The sequence below is a fragment of the Haliotis asinina genome, chromosome 3 (assembly GCF_037392515.1).
Source record: "Haliotis asinina isolate JCU_RB_2024 chromosome 3, JCU_Hal_asi_v2, whole genome shotgun sequence".
In the NCBI taxonomy this organism is placed as follows: Eukaryota; Metazoa; Mollusca; class Gastropoda; order Lepetellida; family Haliotidae; genus Haliotis; species Haliotis asinina.
In genome coordinates, this window is record NC_090282.1 from 78,046,557 (window position 1) to 78,067,935 (window position 21,379).

General features: G+C 42.2%; 2 protein-coding genes across 3 annotated transcripts in view; both read left to right on the top strand.

Moving 5' to 3' along the window:
• Positions 1-7,145, top strand: part of LOC137278517 (solute carrier family 35 member F3-like) — a 50,163-nt gene extending 43,018 nt beyond the window's left edge. Inside the window, exons 4-8 of the mRNA XM_067810895.1 lie at positions 1,716-1,841; positions 2,432-2,498; positions 3,584-3,706; positions 4,399-4,488; positions 5,054-7,145. Coding sequence (XP_067666996.1) covers positions 1,716-1,841; positions 2,432-2,498; positions 3,584-3,706; positions 4,399-4,488; positions 5,054-5,265 — 618 coding nt within the window. The 3' untranslated portion in view covers positions 5,266-7,145. The remainder of the gene's footprint in view (positions 1-1,715; positions 1,842-2,431; positions 2,499-3,583; positions 3,707-4,398; positions 4,489-5,053) is intronic.
• Positions 7,146-9,907: 2,762 nt separating this feature from the next.
• Positions 9,908-19,889, top strand: LOC137277100 (solute carrier family 15 member 4-like). 2 transcript variants are annotated; one of them, XM_067808764.1, is made up of 11 exons: positions 9,908-10,016; positions 10,692-10,942; positions 12,122-12,220; positions 12,682-12,767; positions 13,763-13,902; positions 14,746-14,915; positions 15,722-15,918; positions 16,273-16,459; positions 16,759-16,959; positions 17,269-17,403; positions 19,322-19,889. In XM_067808764.1, the coding sequence occupies exons 2-11, from the start codon at positions 10,699-10,701 to the stop codon at positions 19,477-19,479; spliced, it is 1,617 nt and encodes a 538-aa protein (XP_067664865.1). In that variant the 5' UTR covers positions 9,908-10,016; positions 10,692-10,698; the 3' UTR covers positions 19,480-19,889. The 2 variants fall into 2 exon arrangements, with proteins under 2 accessions (XP_067664865.1, XP_067664863.1); XM_067808762.1 differs by lacking the exon at positions 9,908-10,016 and having other exon boundaries at positions 10,656-10,942.
• Positions 19,890-21,379: the final 1,490 nt, after the last annotated feature.

The window sequence follows — 21,379 nt, forward strand, 5'->3', positions numbered from 1 at the left end:
TGGAACCAGATATGTTCATTTTGTTTCGAACACAAGCTCTCGTGGAAAAAACAAACAAACCATCCTTGACCTTACTAGTATTTGTCTTCTCATTTAAGTCGAGGCACTGTAGCTGGCCTGTTGTACATATTCCTAATGGTATATAGTTAACGCAATACTAGATATGATGTGGGAAATAATACGTACATCTCAACACGTGATGGGTGGTCATATTCCAGTCATATCGCGTGTCATCTTGCACGGGAATGGCAAAGGTCAAGGTATTGATATTAGCACCTGGGGTGTAAAACGTAGGCATCAATGTTTGTCTGGCTCCTGGTGTCCATGCTTGACATGAGAATATGACTGACACATGTGTTTTATACTTTAGTTTGGTTGTTTGCAGTTACCACGTTACATGTGATATAAATGTTTGATATATATATACTCGTGGAACCAAATAAGGGAACACATGAAAGTACAAGTGTTGCTTTATTCTTTTACCCGGTTTCTTCATAAGGTTTATTTTTGGCAAATTCTGGAAATACATAAGGAACACTTGTGCTTTCATGAGTTGCCTTATTTGTTTCTATGAGCATGTAATTACGTGGTGTATGTGTGTCTTTGCCGATATCACTTATCCATAATTGTTTTCTGAGGAGCATAAAATTGTTTAACCTCCTGAAAACGCTAATATAATATACATTGCACACATTAATCCACACTTACATATGTTCTGATACATGATGACGCAACACACAGAAGACAAAATGTGTGAGTGGGTGTACGCGTCTAGAACTGGGTGTCAAACATATGAGGGATCGAACCCGGGTCTCTTGCGAAATGTGCGAACGTTCTAACCTCTAGACTACTCCATCGGTCCTCGATTCCTTTGAATGTATCGAGGCAGTAACGACATAAATCGAGAAGCGCTGTCATGGTAATCTCTCAAGTGTTCCCCCGGTAAAAGGGGCGGTGGGGTAGCCTAGTAGTTAAAGCGTTTTCTCGTCGCGCTAAAGATCCGGGTTCGAATCACCACATGGGTACAGTTCGATTCCTTGCATGGATACAATATGTGAAGTCCATTTAGTGATATTACTGGAATATTTGCTTAAAACTAAACCCACTCACTCACTCATCCCGGTAAAGCATTGTGTCAGTATCATGTATCTGTCTTGCAGCCATAGACGAGTATTGTACCAATCAAGGGCCAAGAACTCATTTCCATAAATACAACGTGGGCATGCATTGTGACGTCATAAACAAAATGAAGCTTGCATACCGTAGTTATCATTGAAAGAAATGTTCGTGTATCTCCAGCTAGCTTCTCTTCATATGCAGTAATTTATTACTATGAATAGGATTGGAATGTAATTATTTTAAGGCAGTATGCTATCTCACTTTGCAGCCTGATAGTACTTGGAAACCATCGAAACATTGGTAGAGATACCGTGACCAGCTAATTTGTGCCACATATGTAGTTACGGTAGCAAGAAGAACGATTTATGCTATTCCACATCTATTCAAACACTGCCGTGAAACTACAGCACGGTTCGTTTTTTTTTCATTTGATTGTTATCGACTTTGCCAATGTTCTTTCTTGGTTGATTTAATTTAGATTGGAAGTATACTTAGGTCTGGAGTTTGTGTAGCGGTAGTTGTAGCTAATGTCAGCAGAGGAACTGTGCTTTGGACGCAAACCTTCAATATATGTTGTGTCCGTATGTTTGTTTCAGATTCTTGCCATGATTTTCTCCATCACTGGCATCGTTCTCTTCGCCTACGTCGACGGCTTCGGCAGTCAGGCAATGTGGGGGGTTGTTGTAGCAGTAGCTGCTTCAGCCGGTATCGCCACTTACAAGGTGGGTGACGGAAAAGCTTGATGTAAGGCTATACTGCTGTCTTTACACCGGCTTCTAGTACAGATCGTGTGCCGCTAGTGCTGCCTGTACACCGGCTTTAAGTGAACAGAACATGATCTGTGTAGCTTTCAGTATAGATCAAAGGATCTGCCTACACGTGTGCTGCTAGTGCTGCCTTGACGCTAGTGCGGCTTTAAGTGAATAGAACATGATCTGCGTAGCTTTCAGTATAGATAAAATGATCTGCCTTCACATGTAACAGTAGGACTGCCTTTACACCGGCTTTAAGTATACATCACAGGATCTACCTGTTCATATACCGCTTGTGCTGCCCTTTCACCTAATTCAAGTTCAGATCACATGACCAGTCTGTGTTTATACCGCTCCTCCTGCCCTTCCACTTGCTTCAAGGCATATATTCCGGCCTTGGATCACCAGAACCGCCCTGAATATACTTCTAGAAGGTTCCTGCAATGTGGTAACCGTTTTCCTATCATCTAAAGCATATAAGCGTTGGTATAGCCGAAAACAGCTGTAAACAAAACACTCTCACTCGTACGATAATCTAACGTTGAACTTTTGGCTTATAGGTCCTCCTGAAGAAGCTAGTTGGGGCTGCGACCTTAGGACAAATCTCTTTATTTCTAACATTAATAGGTAAGTGATATCTAAAAAGGTATTTTGGAAAGAATGTTTTTAAATTTTACAAAATGGAATGCATTTATATTTTAAAACAATATTGGCTGAAAACCGTGGGTTCATGGTCCGGATGTAGTTCGTTTGTTCGTCGCTGTTCGTTGAAGCATTTTGCTCTATGGTCCAGTGGGTTCGAATCCTAAAAGCCTTCGAACAAATTTGGATCAGATGCCACTTAGGATCCTACACATTGTTTACTGTGTAGGTACAATATACATTGTGTTTTAGCTGTGCTGTGGTTTTATGGGTAATGCTGTAGATTGATTATTTCGTGACTCATAGGATTATAGGAGTTGTCAGTGTAGTATTAAGTCCCTTCTGACAGCCAATCCGTAGCTGTATGGCGAAATACTGAGATATTCTTGTTAAAACACGCAAATATGAGCATCCAGGGTTTAAAATAATCAGCAACACAACCCATGTATTTAGCACGTATTGTTCTAAAGCCTTGGGTAAACAATCACGAATATAGATTGCCACCCCATGTTGTCATTTCCTGTCTGAGCCACAATGGTGGACTTTTTGCACACAGAGTTGTTGCTATGGTGTGTGCAATAACAAATAGCATGTCACAAAATAATTTTGTTCTTCTGTCTTAAATCCTCTTAAGCTATGATAAACTCCAATTCTGGGATCGGTTGTGTTTGTTCAAAGTAATTGTCTTCGATCCATGGCGGAATACCTCTTGGTGTATTCCAGTTAGCAATTTTAGAATGCAAACATGCATTTTCCTGAATGGAGTTTTTTTAACTTTCAGGTGTTTGTAACTTGCATTTAGATGAATCGTGAAGGAAATATTCTTCTTTCTTATGTTTGTTGACATGCCTTTAGGTTACTAGTAATAACTCGGAATTACGAATTTTCTGCCGTTGTGAATGATCGCTATCTCCCACACACTTGGCTGAGATAATAATATTTTCGAGAAGGTGGTTAGTTATTATGTTAATATTTATTATTGGATCTTCCATCCCGACATAAAACCGCATTGCAATTACGTTGCATCTCATGGCCGTTCACTTTGATAACCAAATCTTATATTTACAAAGGAACCATAAACACTGCTTGTCTGTGGCCTGTGGTCCTCGCTCTGTACTACACTGGTGTCGAGGTCATCGACTGGAATCAGTTGCCATGGCAATTCATCTGTCCAACTGCTGCTTTGACTGTAGGTAAGTACCTGACCGGAAGCAATTGCCATGGCAATTCATCTGACGACAGCTGCTTTGGCTGTAGGTAAGAACTTGACCGGAAGCAGTTGTCATGGCAATTCATGTGACGACTACTGCTTTGACTGTAGGTAAGTACTTGGCCGGAAGCAGTTGCCATGGCAATTCATCTGACGACAGCTGCTTTGGCTGTAGGTAAGAACTTGACCGGAAGCAGTTGTCATGGCAATTCATCTGACGACTACTGCTTTGACTGTAGGTAAGTTCTTGGCCGGAATCAGCTGCCATGGCAAATCATCAGTCCAAATGCTACATTAACTGTAAATAAGTACTTCAGCGGAAGCAGTTACCATGATGGCAATTCATCTATGCTGCTGGTTGGATATGTATACCAATTTTTCAAAAGACATGATATCTAAAGATCGACGACTTACTAGAAAAACTGAATCACTAGAATTACTAGAATCACTGAAACTGTTAGTGGAATGAACCTAATCGACATTGATATGACAATTATTTCACCAATAGTTCTTTACACTGTAACATCGTTGAAAGACATTTTACATTCTTTGAAGTATCTCCCGCAAACATAAACTTGAATATCCTACGTAGCTCTTGGTCGTGAAGTAAGGGATGGTGTAGGTCTCTCAAACCGGTGGTAAACGGTGAATCAATGTTATGAATCTATTTTTCAGTGTACCAAATACTGATCAACTATGTCGCTGTACTGACATATCCACTTTTCACTGGCCTTGGTCTGGCCATGGCTATCCCGATATGTGCAGGTGAGTCATGTAAAAGGTAGTCTGTGTATGAGTGTGATTGAATGAGTGAGTTTAGTTTTATGTCGCTTTTAACAATATTCCATCAATATTTTCGGGTACACCAGAAATCAGTTTCACATATTGTATCCGGATGGTCGAACCTGGGTCTTCGGGGTGACGAACGAATGCTTTAACCGCTAGATTACCGCACCGCCCCAGTATTTGTGTAAGTGCGTGTATGCGTATGTTTGTATGTGTGAGAGTATGTGTATTTGTATTAGTATTTGTGTGAGCGTTTGAGTGTAGGTGCGTGTGTGCGCGTGCGTGCGCCTGCGTACGTACTGGAGTGTATATGTAACAATACTGGAAGGAGTATAAATGATTCACGCATGGTAGACGTGCCATTTTGCATATTCAGCACACAATGTATTAATACGTTGGTAACCGCTTACAGGTTTACTATTCAAGTAAAGATGTACGCACAGCCTGTATTATATTCTGATATGCTTGTCCTGTTCCCAAACAATGCATCCATACTGGTCTCAATCCTGTCAGACAAATAGTGACATGTTGGTGTTGTTTACAGTTGCTGACTCGGTATGGAAGGGTCGGGAGTTCTCGGGAATGAAGATAGCTGCCCTGGTTCTCATCTGCATCGGCCTACTGCTGATCCTGCTGCCGGAGAACTGGCACGTGGTCATCCTGAAACCCTTCCGGGTCAAACAACAGAGGAGGGACACGGAACAGCCAGTCGGGGAAACACTAAGGAGTCGTCTTCATAGGACCACGTATATGTGATCGCAGGGGAGTGACACACAACAGCCGGTTGTGGACGTGGAACAGACAGTCAGTGACGTCATTGCCCACAGTTATTGTTGTCATTGTGACTATTGGACTGGGCTTTACTCAGTTTGGCCATTGGGTAACTTCAATTTCGAAAGCAGTGTCATTTGAGTCTTTACTACAAAACTTAGTCAATCATTCCAGTTGAAGTGAGAGGTTTGCGTGACTACATTGGTGATAAGGTGATGAGGAATCAATTAACCCGGCATCGTGTGCAGAAGTGTCACGAATTCAAGGACTTGGATATCTAGATCACTGATATGCATGTGTTGCCTGGTGGCGCCATCCCGTTTATGTTCATCATTGTTGATACTGACTTGTACGACCATAAGACCATGTGACGCGACCATTTATTGCCAATATTAATACAATCTGACACAAAGATGATCGTGGACTGGTCCTAAAGCTTGAAACAGATCCGCGTGATGTTGGGCTGCTTCAAGGGTGTTCTAAAGCTCTTTAATGAAGCCACTGCACCGATGAAAGGTGTTTGAGCCTGTGAGCTTATACGGGAACTGTCATCCGGCATCAATAACAGTCCTCCACAAAAATCACATTATAACAGCATCTGTTCCCTCGACGTTTAGATAGACAATTCTTGCAGTGGCGTGGACGTTCATTTAGATTATGATCAACCGCCGCCATTCTTCCAGCTTCTTGACAATCAGCGTCGGAGATGGCTCCAGGTCTGGAGTGGTCAGAGATGGCAGATGTGGAGCCAGTTTAAGACAAATGTTGCTGACGGTCAGGCTTTCCGACATGGAACATCACAAAGCCACGACTTAGACTATGGATCTTATTGCATAGTGTTATTGAAGGCTTCGACTGATACCTGTTGTTGACAGTCCAGCAGATCGGGAACAAAGACAGCACAGACTTTGAACAAAAGGTTGTTGGTAGGTCATAATGACCAAGAGGTTTTGACTACCTTGTCAGTCTTTCATTGGAAAAGACCATCAGTGTAACCATAGAAACATTCTCAGGACTCTATATTAGGAGACTGTATTGTGCTAACTGAGTATAGGTTTACAAATGGACTCTAATGCCGTGATTGGTTTTACACATATCTGAACGCTACTGTTTAATTTGCTGGAGACTCGAAATTAAAAACTGGCATTCCGTGGCTGCAAATGGTTCTCGTTGGATTAAATCGATTACGGTCCCAGATGCTTGTCCGTCACTCGGTACATATAGTCTCGGGCCGTGAGCTGTATCTAGGTAATAAGAGCCAGAATCGCCCAGGACCGGACAGGAAAGGTGTTAGAAGGGGATGACTTGCGTGAAACGACAAGCAGCGGCGAGGACAGCTTGCTTCTGTTAGATATATTCAGTGCAAGGGAGGCAATCCAGAAAGCGAATATTGTATTGTCCTTGATTGTACATATTTGTTACATCTTAAAGTATGATGTTTGAACATTTTGAACTGTAAATAAGCATTTCTTGGCAATGTCCAGTTGTCACGAGTGACAGTGGCACATGCTGTCAGCTGAAGCAATAACTTCACAAATGAGAACCTTTTAAACGATTTAACCAATGTTCGTGTCATGTTTTGACACAGTGGAGTAACATGGAACCAAGACATAGATCATGGCAGGTGCTCTGGTCTACCTGTGTTGATGTGTTATTTCGTATGTGTAAACTAACTCGCGTGTCTCATCACAGTACCTAACATAGCAATCTTTGTATATATCAGTGATTTGTGACATTATTCCATGTGCCAAACTTGAACTTGTTATTATGAGTTGGATGCGTGTAAATATTGGAAGTTTTAGATGGTGTATCATATGGATGTGCTTGTGAGTGTTTGTTGATGGATATAAAATCTTTTAAATAAACTGGTTTCGTTTACAAGATTGATTGGGGTTGGGGCAGTGTTTTGGATGTTTCATGTTGGTTTGGTCTTGGCTTTTGGTTTGGCCACTTGTTTATCATTCTTTCACTCTGTGCAATATGTTTCCGAAACGCAGTCCGGAGTAGAGATGACTTAACATCACCGCCACAGGCTCATATGCACTCACGTTATCGAGTGTATAGTCTGGTTCATAATTATTGAGAATTTTTCTTCTTACTTTGAGCTATCCTAACACCTCAACTGATTCACTGATACTTAAAACTAAGTAATGATATAAGGGAGGTAACTCATCTTGGCCTACTGAGTATAGTACAATTAGAGTTACCTCCCCTGAATTTGTAGCAGACGTCATTTTCCTCAGCACTGTCAACAATGTCTGCTGAAGATAAAAGAAGGTTGATTTTTGAGTTCTGTAATCAAGGAATTGATGATGTAAATACATTGGCAGAGAGAACAGGAACTCCTCTTTCTACTGTGTATAGGATTAGGAAGAATTTTAAAGAGGGAAAGGATTTTGGGCACCAGAAAGGAGCAGGGAGACCCAGAAAATTGGACGTCTCAGATCGCGTCCGGCTGGGAATTTTAGCGTCTAAAAAGCAAAGGGCAAGCATCTCAAACATCAGGTATGAAATGATAGAAAGGGGATCAACAGTTGTATCAAAATCTACAGTTAGAAGAAATTTGATTTATCTTGGATGGGAGAAAAAGACTGGAATTCCTTCTCCTCTCATGAAACAAGAACATAAAGACAGGCGTGTTGAGTGGTGTTTGGCACATGAAAACTTTGACTGGGAAAATGTGATTTTTACTGATGAAAGCTCAATATGGGTATATCCCAATAATGTGAAAATATGGACAAAGTCTGCGTCAGCACCGTTGTATCGACGACCTAAATACAGCCCAAAGTTTCATGTATGGGGAGGGATATCCTTATTAGGAACGACCCCGCTGTGTGTGTTTGAGGGAAATCTGACAAGTCAACGCTACACTAACATATTAGATAATTTTCTGCTTCCAAGTGCACATGTGTTTTATGGAAATGACTGGATTTTGCAGCAAGATAATGATCCTAAACACACCGCAAAACATGCCAAGCAGTGGCTTCAGGAGAAAAATGTGACTGCATTACCATTTCCTGCATATAGTCCTGACTTAAATCCCATTGAGAACATTTGGGGGATGATGAAGGAATGTGTGAATCAAAAGGGGTTGACAAAAATTGAAGACATGAAGAGAGAAGTGGTCCGATACTGGGACAGCATAACTCACGAGACACTAACCTCTCTGATAGGAAGTATGCCTACCCGTCTTAGACTGTGCCGTGAAGCTCAAGGAGACTTGATAAAATATTAAATTGTTACGTACACAACATGAAAAGGTCAGTTCACTTTCACAATACATTCAATTTTATCTGATTTGTTCTCGTTTAATAATATGAAATGCTTTAGCTATTCTCAATAATTTTGAACCATACTGTATCTCCATGCAAACAGACAAGCTTATTCTGAAATCAAAAGACTAGCCTAATGTATGCTGTGCGATGAGCACTTGTATTGTTTTGCCAAATTATGTATATTGCAAATATATGTAAACTTATATTTCAAAGTGACTGCGTCGCTAGCTCTCCGAAGGAATTCGATGTTACCGCGTGTAGCCGTAAAACCAATGTAACCAAATACAAGTCCGGATTATGGAGAAAAATGAATTACACAGAGTCCGGATTTGACAGACTCCACTGTAACACAGAGCAAATTGCAATAGAATATGTTCTCGATATTCTGTCACAGATACCTGGGTCGTTGTATCATTCATCGGATTGACGGGTGAATCAGACTCAATCATTAGCTGTCCGTATTCATATGGATGGAATGTGGCTTCAGGCAACAAACGACCCATGAAGGTGCGTGTTAGAATATTGGCCATCACTAATCTGTGTCGTGAGAGGCGACTAACGAGATCGGATCATGCTCGCTAACTTGGTTGACACACGTCATCAGTTCCAAATGGATTGCGCAAATCGATGCTCATGCTGTTGACCACTCCATTATCTTGACTCGATTATTTATATACCGCCGCCACATAACTCGAAAATTCCTGAGGGCGGGGTAGAACTAAACACATTCACTCACTCACAAACATTTGTCTCTATCTTCCGTGTATTGATCAAGATATAATGCAGTTGGACGCAGCCTGAGGCGTGTTGACCCTTCGTGTGGCCAGACATAGCAATGAAGTGAGTGAGTGAGTAAGTTTAGTTTTGCGCCGCACTCAGCAATATTCCAGCTATATGGCGGTGACCTATAACAAATCGAGTAACCAGTGATCAACTGCATGAACATCGATTTGCGCAATCCCGTTTTTCGTCTCTTACGATAAGCATGGGTTTCTGAAGATCAGTTCTAACCCGGATCTTCACGGGTCCATAGCAGCTGAATACTGTACGTATTCAAAACGGATCAGCGTCCAAAGCTTCTTTGTCCCAAGTTCAGAGGCAGAAATATCGGCCGTCATTATGTTTGACTTAATGATGATGGAAACTGACAGAAATTCAACCAGTTACCGCCAATGTTATTTGTTCACCTAACTGGGTCAGAGAAAGGAGAAAGCTTTGAGAAAGATCCTACGCAATAATATCACCACGGATATCACCATATGTTATCTGCTACTGTGTTAACGAGACAGACGCATGTCATCCACCCTCGTATGTATTCGCCGTGGCTGTTTTTTGTCTGTTGTCCCTGAGATAACAACAGTGAGTCTGTCAGGTGACCGCGATGTCTCCACATACTTCCTTTGCTCCTGACGTCAGCACTACCAAAGGTGATACCTAGAACTCACACAGGGTCAGATGTAGGTAAGTAAACACGCTCCAATTTTGCAGTACCCGGATCACCTGGAATGTGTGTTAAAGTCTGCAGCTGACGGGGTTCATCAGAATTTCGATGGGAACCAGAAATGGGTTTAACGTATTGTACCCATGTGTAGAATCGAACCCGGGTCTTCCATGTGACACGCGAAGGCTTTAACCACAAGGTTACCCCACCACCACTCTCCAGGAAACAGCATCACACAGACACAACACAAGCAATTATGGTTTCAAATGAAATATATATGGACAAGAGATTTGTGCACAGTTATGACGTCAAACCATGGACATATCATACTGCTATATAACGTCAACAAAAACAGTGCCTGTCTCACACAAATTACAAATTAGGTAGAATTAAATTTAATAGATTTGCGTTACGTTTACTGACGACACTAATCACTAAGATGGCTGGCTGTGCTTTACCTTAAATTACCCATAGAGCCTCTGTACATGAAGGTCAAGGTCCGTACATGAAGGTCAAGGTCATGTACGATAATTATTTTAATATGGATACGGTCGAAAGGTTTACATCTAATGTTAATAGTACGATTGTTATATAAACGGACGTGACTTCCTGATAATTATGTCAGACCTTGATATGTCACTGTCCCTTTAATCAATGTTGTGTGGTGTTGTGTTGTGATAACATCACACTCACAGTTCCAGTATGGAGGACAGTGGTGACGCCGTGACCGACAAGGGTGGTAGAACAGGGCCAAGAATTCAGAGAGACGATGTCGGTGCTAACAGTCTGCCGTGGAAACGTTTGGTTGCTGCAGTGCTCATTCTCACCGTTGAGATGTGTGAGCGGTTGACATACTACAGCGTGACGGCCAATCAGATGCTCTTCTCCACCAGCGTCCTGCAACTCCCGGCTCCACTTTCTGTCAAAATACACCAGGTGTTCACTGGTAGGTGTCTGTTCTCACAACACAACACACGTCGACTGCAAACCCCATTAGTGCATGACAAGTTGTCTTTATCAATAACAGTTTCTTTCTATTCTTTATACGATTAGAAGCTGTAATCCTTGGTCCTTCATCGGACAATTCTTGGCCCTTCATGAGGTGAATGCTAAAGGAGTGACTGAGTTTAGTTTTACGCCGCACCCAGCAATATTCCAGCTATATGGCGGCGGTCTGTAAATAATCGAGTCTGGAACAGGCAATCCAGTGACAGCACGAGCATCGATCTGTGCAAATGGGAACCGATGACATGTGTCAGCGAACCTAACCACCCGATCCCGTTAGTTGCGTCTTACGACAGAGGCAAGTATGGGTTGCTGAAGATCAATTCTACATCAGATCTTCACGGGTCTGAAATGATGACTTAGCTCTGAAAAGTTTTGTAAAGAACACAAAATAAGGTGTTATCCACAAAAACGTGTCATGTACTCATGTTCCTCCAAACTCTAAATGCCTTTCAAGAACTTCATGCAAATGGTGTTGAAACGCCATAGTTCATGACAATGCGACATTTCAACTATAATACACCTGGTAGTGAAACAACATATCGACACCAAACTCCTTAGAAACCAAACAATACGCTGAATGCATTACCGTTGTTAACGACAACACAAGAGGTGAACTCCCGCTGTTGTCATTCTATCTCCTCGACCGCGACACCCTTAATTTATGGTTGGGGTGGGGGTGATAATGGTTTTCCTGTAGTTGCATGTATAATGTGAATGACCCCAGCAAAGTAAGTGACCCCCTCCCTGATTGTCATGAACAAAATCAATGGCCATGAACAAAATCAATGACCCCTCGCTCCCCCCCTCCCCCACCCACCACCACCACACACACACTACTGCGTTTTGCACGTGCATGTCATGGGGTGGTAATAGAGGGAATGGTGGTGCGTTCACAAGATGTCTGTCCTTGAATCGTTTGTTGACGTTTACACTTCCTATCCAAATTGAAAGTTCAATATCCCCTACTATTTTTTGAAGAGTATATATACCTTCCCCCCAAACCTTCAACATCATGAAAACTGTTTACCACGTGTCAGTAGTTTCAGTGGTTTGGCTTAACACGTCATCCACACAGCAAAGATACATTTTCTCGATAATGACAATGTTTTCTGCGCAGGAACCGCCTTAATTTTGCCCTTATTCGGTGGCTACGTCTCTGATTGTATGTCAGGTCGGTTCAACGCAATTCTTGGCGCGGGATTAATCTATATTGTGGGTAAGTCTTCTCTGACGTCGCTTCATGTATATTATGACCTTCCACAGACGTCACTTACGTGTATTCCGTGGGTGAGTTTTTACTTACGTCACTTCATACGTAGTGTAGGAGTGACGTCACTTCGTGCACTCAAAACAACTCATGTCCAATCGTGTATACTGTACGTATTATTGGTACATATACAATGCTTTTCAAATTTACGTTTAGATGTATGATTTACATAGTACACTTTCTTGGTAACTTAAGACATTACTTTACATGCTTCAAATAAGACCTCACACGCATTATGATGAATGAAAGAAAGCAATACTTGCCCATGTCTTCGTACAGAAGACTAGGGGACAGAGTGCTTTTACAGATAAAAGGGACACTTTGGTGCTGATGGTCACTGAAACTACACTGTGATTGTGGGTCCAGGGTATATAATATACCAACATGCTGCTTCCTGTTTTCCTGTATAGGTCTCGTGCTAATTCCCGCCTCCGCGATGGATTATCGCTCTTGGTTTGGTACAGATGAAGATGGATCTCATTTTGACCTTGATCTGGTAAGGCGTGATCTCTTCCGTGATTACCTGATCCTACTGATCGGTGGAAAACGTTCAGCAGTCGCGCGTGCTACACTGTTAATCGATGAAATGACAGATCAGTAATGTGAGCACAACTCTTGAGGACACTTTGTACGGAAGATGCAAATCGCAAATCATTAATGACATACACATTACATATTTCTTTCAAGACAGTCAGTAGTGACATCCTTGCTATCATCCGGCGAATTCATTCACAAAGGCAAGATGGTACTAAAGCCCGCCTTACCTTGGAAATAACACTTCACATGTCACCCTGTCATTCATAACATATTCACGGAAACATTTACATCTCAGACGAATATCGAGATACCGTCGTTACTCCCAACTAGGTAAATATGGACTGATGGTGTAATTGTTGCACGGTTTGTATGCTGTAATTTTTCTTGAAAACAAATGCCAATAATGTCAATGGGTACAATTGGGGAAAAGGGTGATACAAAATGATGTTACTTGGTTAAAATGAGAGCTGATATTTTGCCGAATCATGAATACCCTGTGGGTTGGTGTGAATCTATCATTGTCTGTTTGCTGATTAACACCACAAGACGTTTCAGCTATATAACCGGTTTCTGTAAGTATTCGAGTTTTGACCAGATAATCCAATGATCGCCACCATGTGTATCGAGTAAAGCAATGACTGTAGTCAGCGAGCTTCTTCATCCGAGCTTGTTAGTCGCCCCTCTCAAGGGTTCCTCAAGACCAACTCTAGCCCGACTGTTCACGTGTAAAAAGACAAGGACATAAAGAAAATGATGAGGTATATGACTTTGTAGACAACAACTTCATTACTGTACAGAAACCGAAAGCACGACACGTCGCTGTAAAGTCGTATGTTCGCCATAAAGACGTATGTTATTCACATCATAGAGCCGATTAAACAACTGGATGAATATGACTGATTCCTTCCACTCACTATATATCTTCACCTATCAGAAAGTATACTCTGTTTCAAGACGACACGCCGTGTGTACTACTACATCGCCCTGGTATGTATTGCTGTGGGGACAGGGGGCATCAAGGCTACCGTAGGGCCTTTCGGGGCGCAGCAGGTGGAGGAGTACGGCAAGGATGCGGTACGCTCGTTCTTTAACTGGTGAGAATCTGAGCATGTGTGTGTGTGTGTGTGTGCGCGCGCACGTGTGCGTGTGTGTGTCTGTGTGTGCGCGCATGTGTGCATGCATGCACACAAGTTTTGAAAATCAGCTGGCAGTTTTTTGTTCCGCACACATTAATTTTAGTGCTTACACTCTCACAAGTCAGCGTGTAGTGGTGGAATGTACGGGAGAACAGTTTATAATTCTATTTACTCAGTTTCTGTGTTGTATCATGTGTTTCAGCCTAATGTTGTAGTGAGCCGTGGCGTAGTGCAGGCTGTAGACCTTATCCCGTTTGTGAAAGCATCACTTGATTCCCCTCTCAAGATGGTTTCAGCAGGCACTTACACTAATGCTTGGTCTCTGAATATATATAATTTTGATAGTAACAAACTAACCCATATAAACTAAAAAGGAGACCAAGGGAGACCAGAGATTCAGATCCTGAACCTGAGGAAATCCAGACTTGCTTCTTTTAAGGCAGTAGAGGAAGTAACGTGGTTCAAGGACAGTGAGACAGACTAGGGGACACAGTGCTTTTGCAGATAAAAGGGACACTATGGTGCTGATGGTCACTGAAACTACACTGTGATTGTGGGTCCAGGGTATATAATATACCTAGCACCTACGTATGTATATAACACATACCCTGAATCATACAGAGGACTGTCATTAGTTATGGTTTTAGTAAGAACGCAACTTGGAATCCAAGGCATGATCGTTTCTCAGGTTCAGCTCTGTACTGATAAGAAGGACTTAGGTGGTGAAAGGGATTATGGAGGAACTTGGGGGACCGACCTTGATAAGCGTGTCCAGAATCTGTCACATCATTTACACTTCAGGTTTTATTGGTTCATCAACGTGGGCAGCACTGTCGCTTACACAGCCGTCGCCTACGTCCAACAGAACATCAGCTTCACATGGGGCTATGTCATACCTCTCGTTTCTATGATGACAAGCCTATTGCTGTTTGTGGTGACACGTGGTCTCTACAGACACATTTCACCTGGAGGTGAGAACATCGGGGGCACTATTGTGGAATCCTTGGCCTAGATTTTCAAACGTCTCTTAGCGCTAAGACATTAAGTCATTAAGTCTGGCGCTAAGCCAACATTAACTTACGACTATCTTAGCTCTAAGAGAGCTTCGAAAATGGTTGTCCGAGGGAGTGTTTGGATTAATGTCACAATCTATGTAATCACACCACCGTGGTATTTATGAATATAGCCGTTATGGGACCTCTCATGTTCGGGTGACTTGCAGGATTCACCGGGTCAGATCTTACAGTGTGTTGCAATAACTGTTATCTGAATACCTGGGTATCAATCGTGATGGCATGAATACCTGGGTATCGACATGTCTGCCTGAAATAGGTAGATGACACTGTGGTTTGAATTACCAAGGTCCCGAAAGTGTCTTTTAAAATATTGGTATTGACACTTCTGACTGAGCCACCTGAACATCAATACCGCTGATTTAAATACATGGATGAATGTTTTGACCTTAACAAAATGTTTCTCTTAACTTTGCTTCTTGAAATGCGTTGTCAAGTCGTACGGAGAGCAAAAACTTAATCAGCAATGATGTGTATGATACAATACAAATACAGGCAACAATAGTAATGTAAAGGAAAAGAGGCCGAGAATAAGTGAGAGGGGGCTATGTGAGGTATAAACTGTAATTAAATTGGACTGAATTTCAAGAATGTTCTGGCTCCATACCCACTTGACTGTATAATTTGTGGTTATCATTTTTGCACAATGATTCCAGGGATTAAATATTTCTGTAGTGTGATGGCAGCGGTTCTATGTGTTTCAGAGAGCTCCGTGAAACTTGCGGTAGGTGTTGTTGTCGAAGCTGTCAAAAGAAGAGGCAATGGGCAGTCTTTCTTTCAGTCTGCAAGGAAACGTTTCGGTGGTAGCTATGATGACGATACTGTATCAGGGGTCATTAGCTTTGGGAAACTCATCCTCCTTCTCATGCCAATCTCAGGATTTGCCGCCTGCTACTTTCAGGTATTCTCAGAACCATAGTATTGGAATTACTTACTATGGTCAGCAGCTGAACGATTTCCATTTAGCGCTACTCAATCGTTTCATAGAACAAGACTTTACATCAATGTATTCTACTCATATTATGATGCGTATTATGTTATCACAAGACAGCACCCCTGCTTCATTCTAGATGATCTCAGATGCTTACCGCAATATTTTAACTTGATTTTTGATTGAATAGAGAATGTATCTTATTGATACCTAGTGCTGCATTCTCGCATCGAACTACTAATATACTGGACAGATGTATGAACATTTAACGGGTTCCTACAGTGGCAAAGGGATTATTCATCAGTAAGAGGTCTTGATCAACAGGCCCAGTCCATTACGTACCTCCAGTCACTGAGGATGGACGTCAAAGTCGGCAATTTCGTCATCCCCGTGGCAGCTATTGGGATACTCAACACCATCGCCATCCTTATCCTCATCCCCTTCGTGGACAGGGTCCTCTACCCCTGTATGGAGCGGACTGGTCGGCCATTCACGCTTCTCAAGAGGCTTGGTAGGACATCCACTTTCAGGATTTTGGCGCTCTAGGCAAGATCATTTATCTGGAATGGAAAATTTTGTGTCCGTTGTTGTTCGCTCATTATGTGCCAAACTTCGCTGTGCAGAGACGCGCCTGAAAGATATGCCCGAAATTCTTTGATCCCAAATGCGTATTCGTAATAATTCTTTCTTTGTGACCGCCATGCAAGTGTTGATACTGAACGTCCTTAAAACTGCTATATCTCGGGCGTTACCTTTTTCATCATGCTGCCACCACTGTTGAAACCGCTTTAAAACAAACTGCTATTGCAGGTACGGGGATGACCATTGCGACGGTCGGTATTATAGTCAGTGGGGTGGTTGAAATCTACCGGAAGCGAGAGATCGCGACCTCTGGTGGCATGGTTCAGACACTAGGGGGAAAGAGCTTCAATTCGTCCCACTATACAATGTTTCTGCAAGCTCCTCAGATCGTCATCGGTGGAGTGAGTGAGGTCTTCACCTTCATACCAGGTATAACGAAACTATTAATAATAAACGTAATATGTGTTCGCTGGCATATAAACGTCAACGTTATAAATGTATGAACTGATAAATGAAACTTACTGATGACATCAGGAGTTCGTGAAAAACGTAACTGATACATTAGCTGCAGACAAAGAACAAAACATGACGAATATCTTTTGAAGAATTGTTTCTAACTGAACAAAAAAAATCCATACGAAAGATTAGCTGAAATTATGTTTGTTTTAGGCGTTTAATTGTTCCTTCACTGTGAATAGACTCAACATGTTCATGCAGTATGACATCATTACATTGCAGCGTTTGAGTTGGGATTCACCCAGTTGCCTCCGTCAATGCAGGGTATGATGCAGGGTGCTGTCCTGGCTCTGTTTGGAGTGGGAAATTACATCGGCACAGGAGTACTCGCTGCTGTAAACGCTGCTACACAAAATGGTAATAGCAGAATATACGATTATCTTAGCGTTATCTGCTGAACTGGGCACTGTCAATGTTTGACATGTCTGTTTACCTGATCAACGACTTAACAGAAACACCGTTTCAGACCCTGCTTACCTGATGAACCAAACAATGTCACAGTTTTATGCCACGGGATATCTGAACCAACTTGACACACCTACTCTTTCAGGGCCTGCTTACCTGATGAACCAAACAATGTCACAGTTTTATGCCACGGGATATCTGAACCAACTTGACACACCTACTCTTTCAGGGCCTGCTTACCTGATGAACCAAACAATGTCACAGTTTTATGCCACGGGATATCTGAACCAACTTGACACACCTACTCTTTCAGGGCCTGCTTACCTGATGAACCAAACAATGTCACAGTTTTATGCCACGGGATATCTGAACCAACTTGACACACCTACTCTTTCAGGGCCTGCTTACCTGATGAACCAAACAATGTCACAGTTTTATGCCACGGGATATCTGAACCAACTTGACACACCTACTCTTTCAGGCCCTGCTTACCTGATGAACCAAACAATGTCACAGTTTTATGCCACGGGATATCTGAACCAACTTGACACACCTACTCTTTCAGGGCCTGCTTACCTGATGAACCAAACAATGTCACAGTTTTATGCCACGGGATATCTGAACCAACTTGACACACCTACTCTTTAAGGCCCTGCTTACCTGATGAACCAAACAATGTCACAGTTTTATGCCACGGGATATCTGAACCAACTTGACACACCTACTCTTTCAGGGCCTGCTTACCTGATGAACCAAACAATGTCACAGTTTTATGCCACGGGATATCTGAACCAACTTGACACACCTACTCTTTCAGGCCCTGCTTACCTGATGAACCAAACAATGTCACAGTTTTATGCCACGGGATATCTGAACCAACTTGACACACCTACTCTTTCAGGGCCTGCTTACCTGATGAACCAAACAATGTCACAGTTTTATGCCACGGGATATCTGAACCAACTTGACACACCTACTCTTTCAGGGCCTGCTTACCTGATGAACCAAACAATGTCACAGTTTTATGCCACGGGATATCTGAACCAACTTGACACACCTACTCTTTCAGGGCCTGCTTACCTGATGAACCAAACAATGTCACAGTTTTATGCCACGGGATATCTGAACCAACTTGACACACCTACTCTTTCAGACCCTGCTTACCTGATGAACCAAACAATGTCACAGTTTTATGCCACGGGATATCTGAACCAACTTGACACACCTACTCTTTCAGGGCCTGCTTACCTGATGAACCAAACAATGTTACAGTTTTATGCCACGGGATATCTGAACCAACTTGACACACCTACTCTTTCAGGGCCTGGTTATCTGATGAATTTAACACAATCATTACTTCAGGTCCATGGCCTTCTGATGAAATGCTCAGTCTAGTAATGCAGTGTATTTGTAGAGCGCAAGACTCCATGCCTGATTATCATTATCCAAAGTAACCCACGCTGCCCAAGTGGGGCGCTGGAAGGTTATAGTCACACGACTTATCCCACCGGGTACCCATTCACCTGCTGGGTGAACAGATGCAATTTTAATCAAACTCATCTGAGGTGAGACCACATGTACCACATCAAATTCCTTGTATGGTGGGACTGGTGCCTTAGAAACTCGCGGAGTCAAACTGCCAAACACGGTCACCCATGCCTGATCTCTCTCCGGGCTCAACATTGCTTATTCAACTGATTTGTGACCTGAGCTCTATTTATAGAACCACACACCAACACGTGCTGCCACTAAGTACTGTCATTTCAGGCCCAATATTTGAGGCAACTGTTATTTGATGAAAGAAACAATGTCGCTATCTCAAGTCATTCTTATCTGACGAGCTCGATTAATGAACTAACCACTATTTCAGATCCCTGGCTATCTGATGATCTGAACACGTGTCACGCAGAGTACCTGTATTTCCTCATGGGTGGGATGCTGGTGGTGGTCACTGTCATCTTCGGTGCTGTATCGTTGTTCTACAGATACACACCAACACGTGACGATAAAGAAGAGACAACTAACTAGCGGAAGGCGTAGTGCTTAGGAGCACACACCCATATGATCCATATGATCCATGACCTGTTGCGTCCAACGACCCCTGGGACGGGACGGGACGGGACCTGGTAAAGGGTTTTGGCTATAGCATTATTACCTAGCGTTACCCAGAGAATTGCTGTTTACGACGGAAGTAAATTCTGGCCGATTTACGAACAGTGTCCTGAAGCCTTTGAAAAATGTTGCACCATAACCGATCCATGTGTAATGTCGACAGAGACATATTCCTAAGGTTTGCACAATTTATGAACATAAAAATAACTGAAACTAATAAAATATGAGATACTTCACCTTGATTTACATCGCAAGGATGTTTTACTGGTTTTTACTGGTTTTACTGGTTTCGCAACAGACAAATAAATGCGTCACATTAAACCAAATTCTGTACTAGTGTGCCTTTTTTCTGTATATACTACCCATCAAACGTTTAGACTCACTATTTAAGCATTCTTTACATGTTATGTATAAAGATGAAGTGACATGGAAGATGAATTACTCCACTAACTTGGGGGAACCAACTACAAACCTTATGCAGATGAAATGCAAGAGGATCATGTATCAAATTGCTGAAAAGCATGTGCAAATCGTGCATGTGAACAGCTGCTTTTGATGTAAAGTTTTGTTGGGAATTTGCCAGTTTTCACTGAGTTTCATCATTCAATGAGCTCATGACAATAATCTTTTCAATGGTGCGAATCCGTTTTATAATAATCTGTTCATTTACTTTAAAACAGTATTGAATATTTTTGAAATCTAGTTTAGATTATTGGACTGAAGAAAGTGGCTATATTTCACTACTGTGAGTCTAAAGTTTTAATGGGTAGTGTATTTTGTGATAGCCAAGGGAGATATTCGTTGTACATTTCTAGTGTTCAGTAACAGAGTAAGCTGTCTCATACACAGCATGACATATTTGAAATCGTCACGTCCTTTTCTGCTGTGGAAGACACCACCACCTTGGATATCTGTGGAATCAAGAGGATACACAGATCTAAAATTCACGGAGTACTGAATGCTCTTCTTTATGGTATGTTGGGGAAGACCATTTCACATCCGGTTCTGTGCGTCATGTTGTGAAAATGCAAGTATTCTCTCGTAGGTGTCTCAGCAGATTACTCATATGAAAATAATACCTATCGTGACACAAGGGGCTAGGCATGACACTAGAAGCCATAATAGGTTAATCTTTCTTGCTACACGGAACTACGCAGTGGTCTGCCCTGATATATGAAACTAGGTAATGGTCTGCTCTGATATATGAAACTAGGTAATGGTCTGCTCTGATATATTGAACTAGGTAATGGTCTGTTCTGATATAGGAAACTAGGTTATGGTCTGTTCTGATATATGGAACTAGGTAATGATGTGTTCTGATATATGAAACTACGAGGGTTGGCTGAAAAGTTCTAAGCCTCACTGTGAAAAAAAGTTACAAAGTCCACGTTTGTAATTTATTTTTCTACATAGTCCCCTTTCAAGTTCACACACTTTTACCAGCGATGCTGCAAGGCCCGAATCCCGGTCAGGAAGAAATCTTCTTCAGCTACCCTAAAAAAATCAGTCACAGCGGAAATGACGTCATCATTACTTGCAAAATGGCGACCAGCGAGTTGCTTTTTCATTTTGGGGAACAGGTAGAAGTCAGAAGGAGCCAAATCAGGTGAATAAGGAGGATGGTCAATGAGTTCAAAGCCACAATCGCGGATTGTTGACATGGCCACCACCGATTTGTGAACAGGCGCATTGTCTTGGTGGAAGAGGACACCTTTAGCGATCATCCCTCGTCGTTTGGCTTTGATTGCTTCTCGCAACCGGTGCAGTAGATCAGCATAGTATCTGCCGTTGATAGTTTGACCTTTTTCAAGATAAT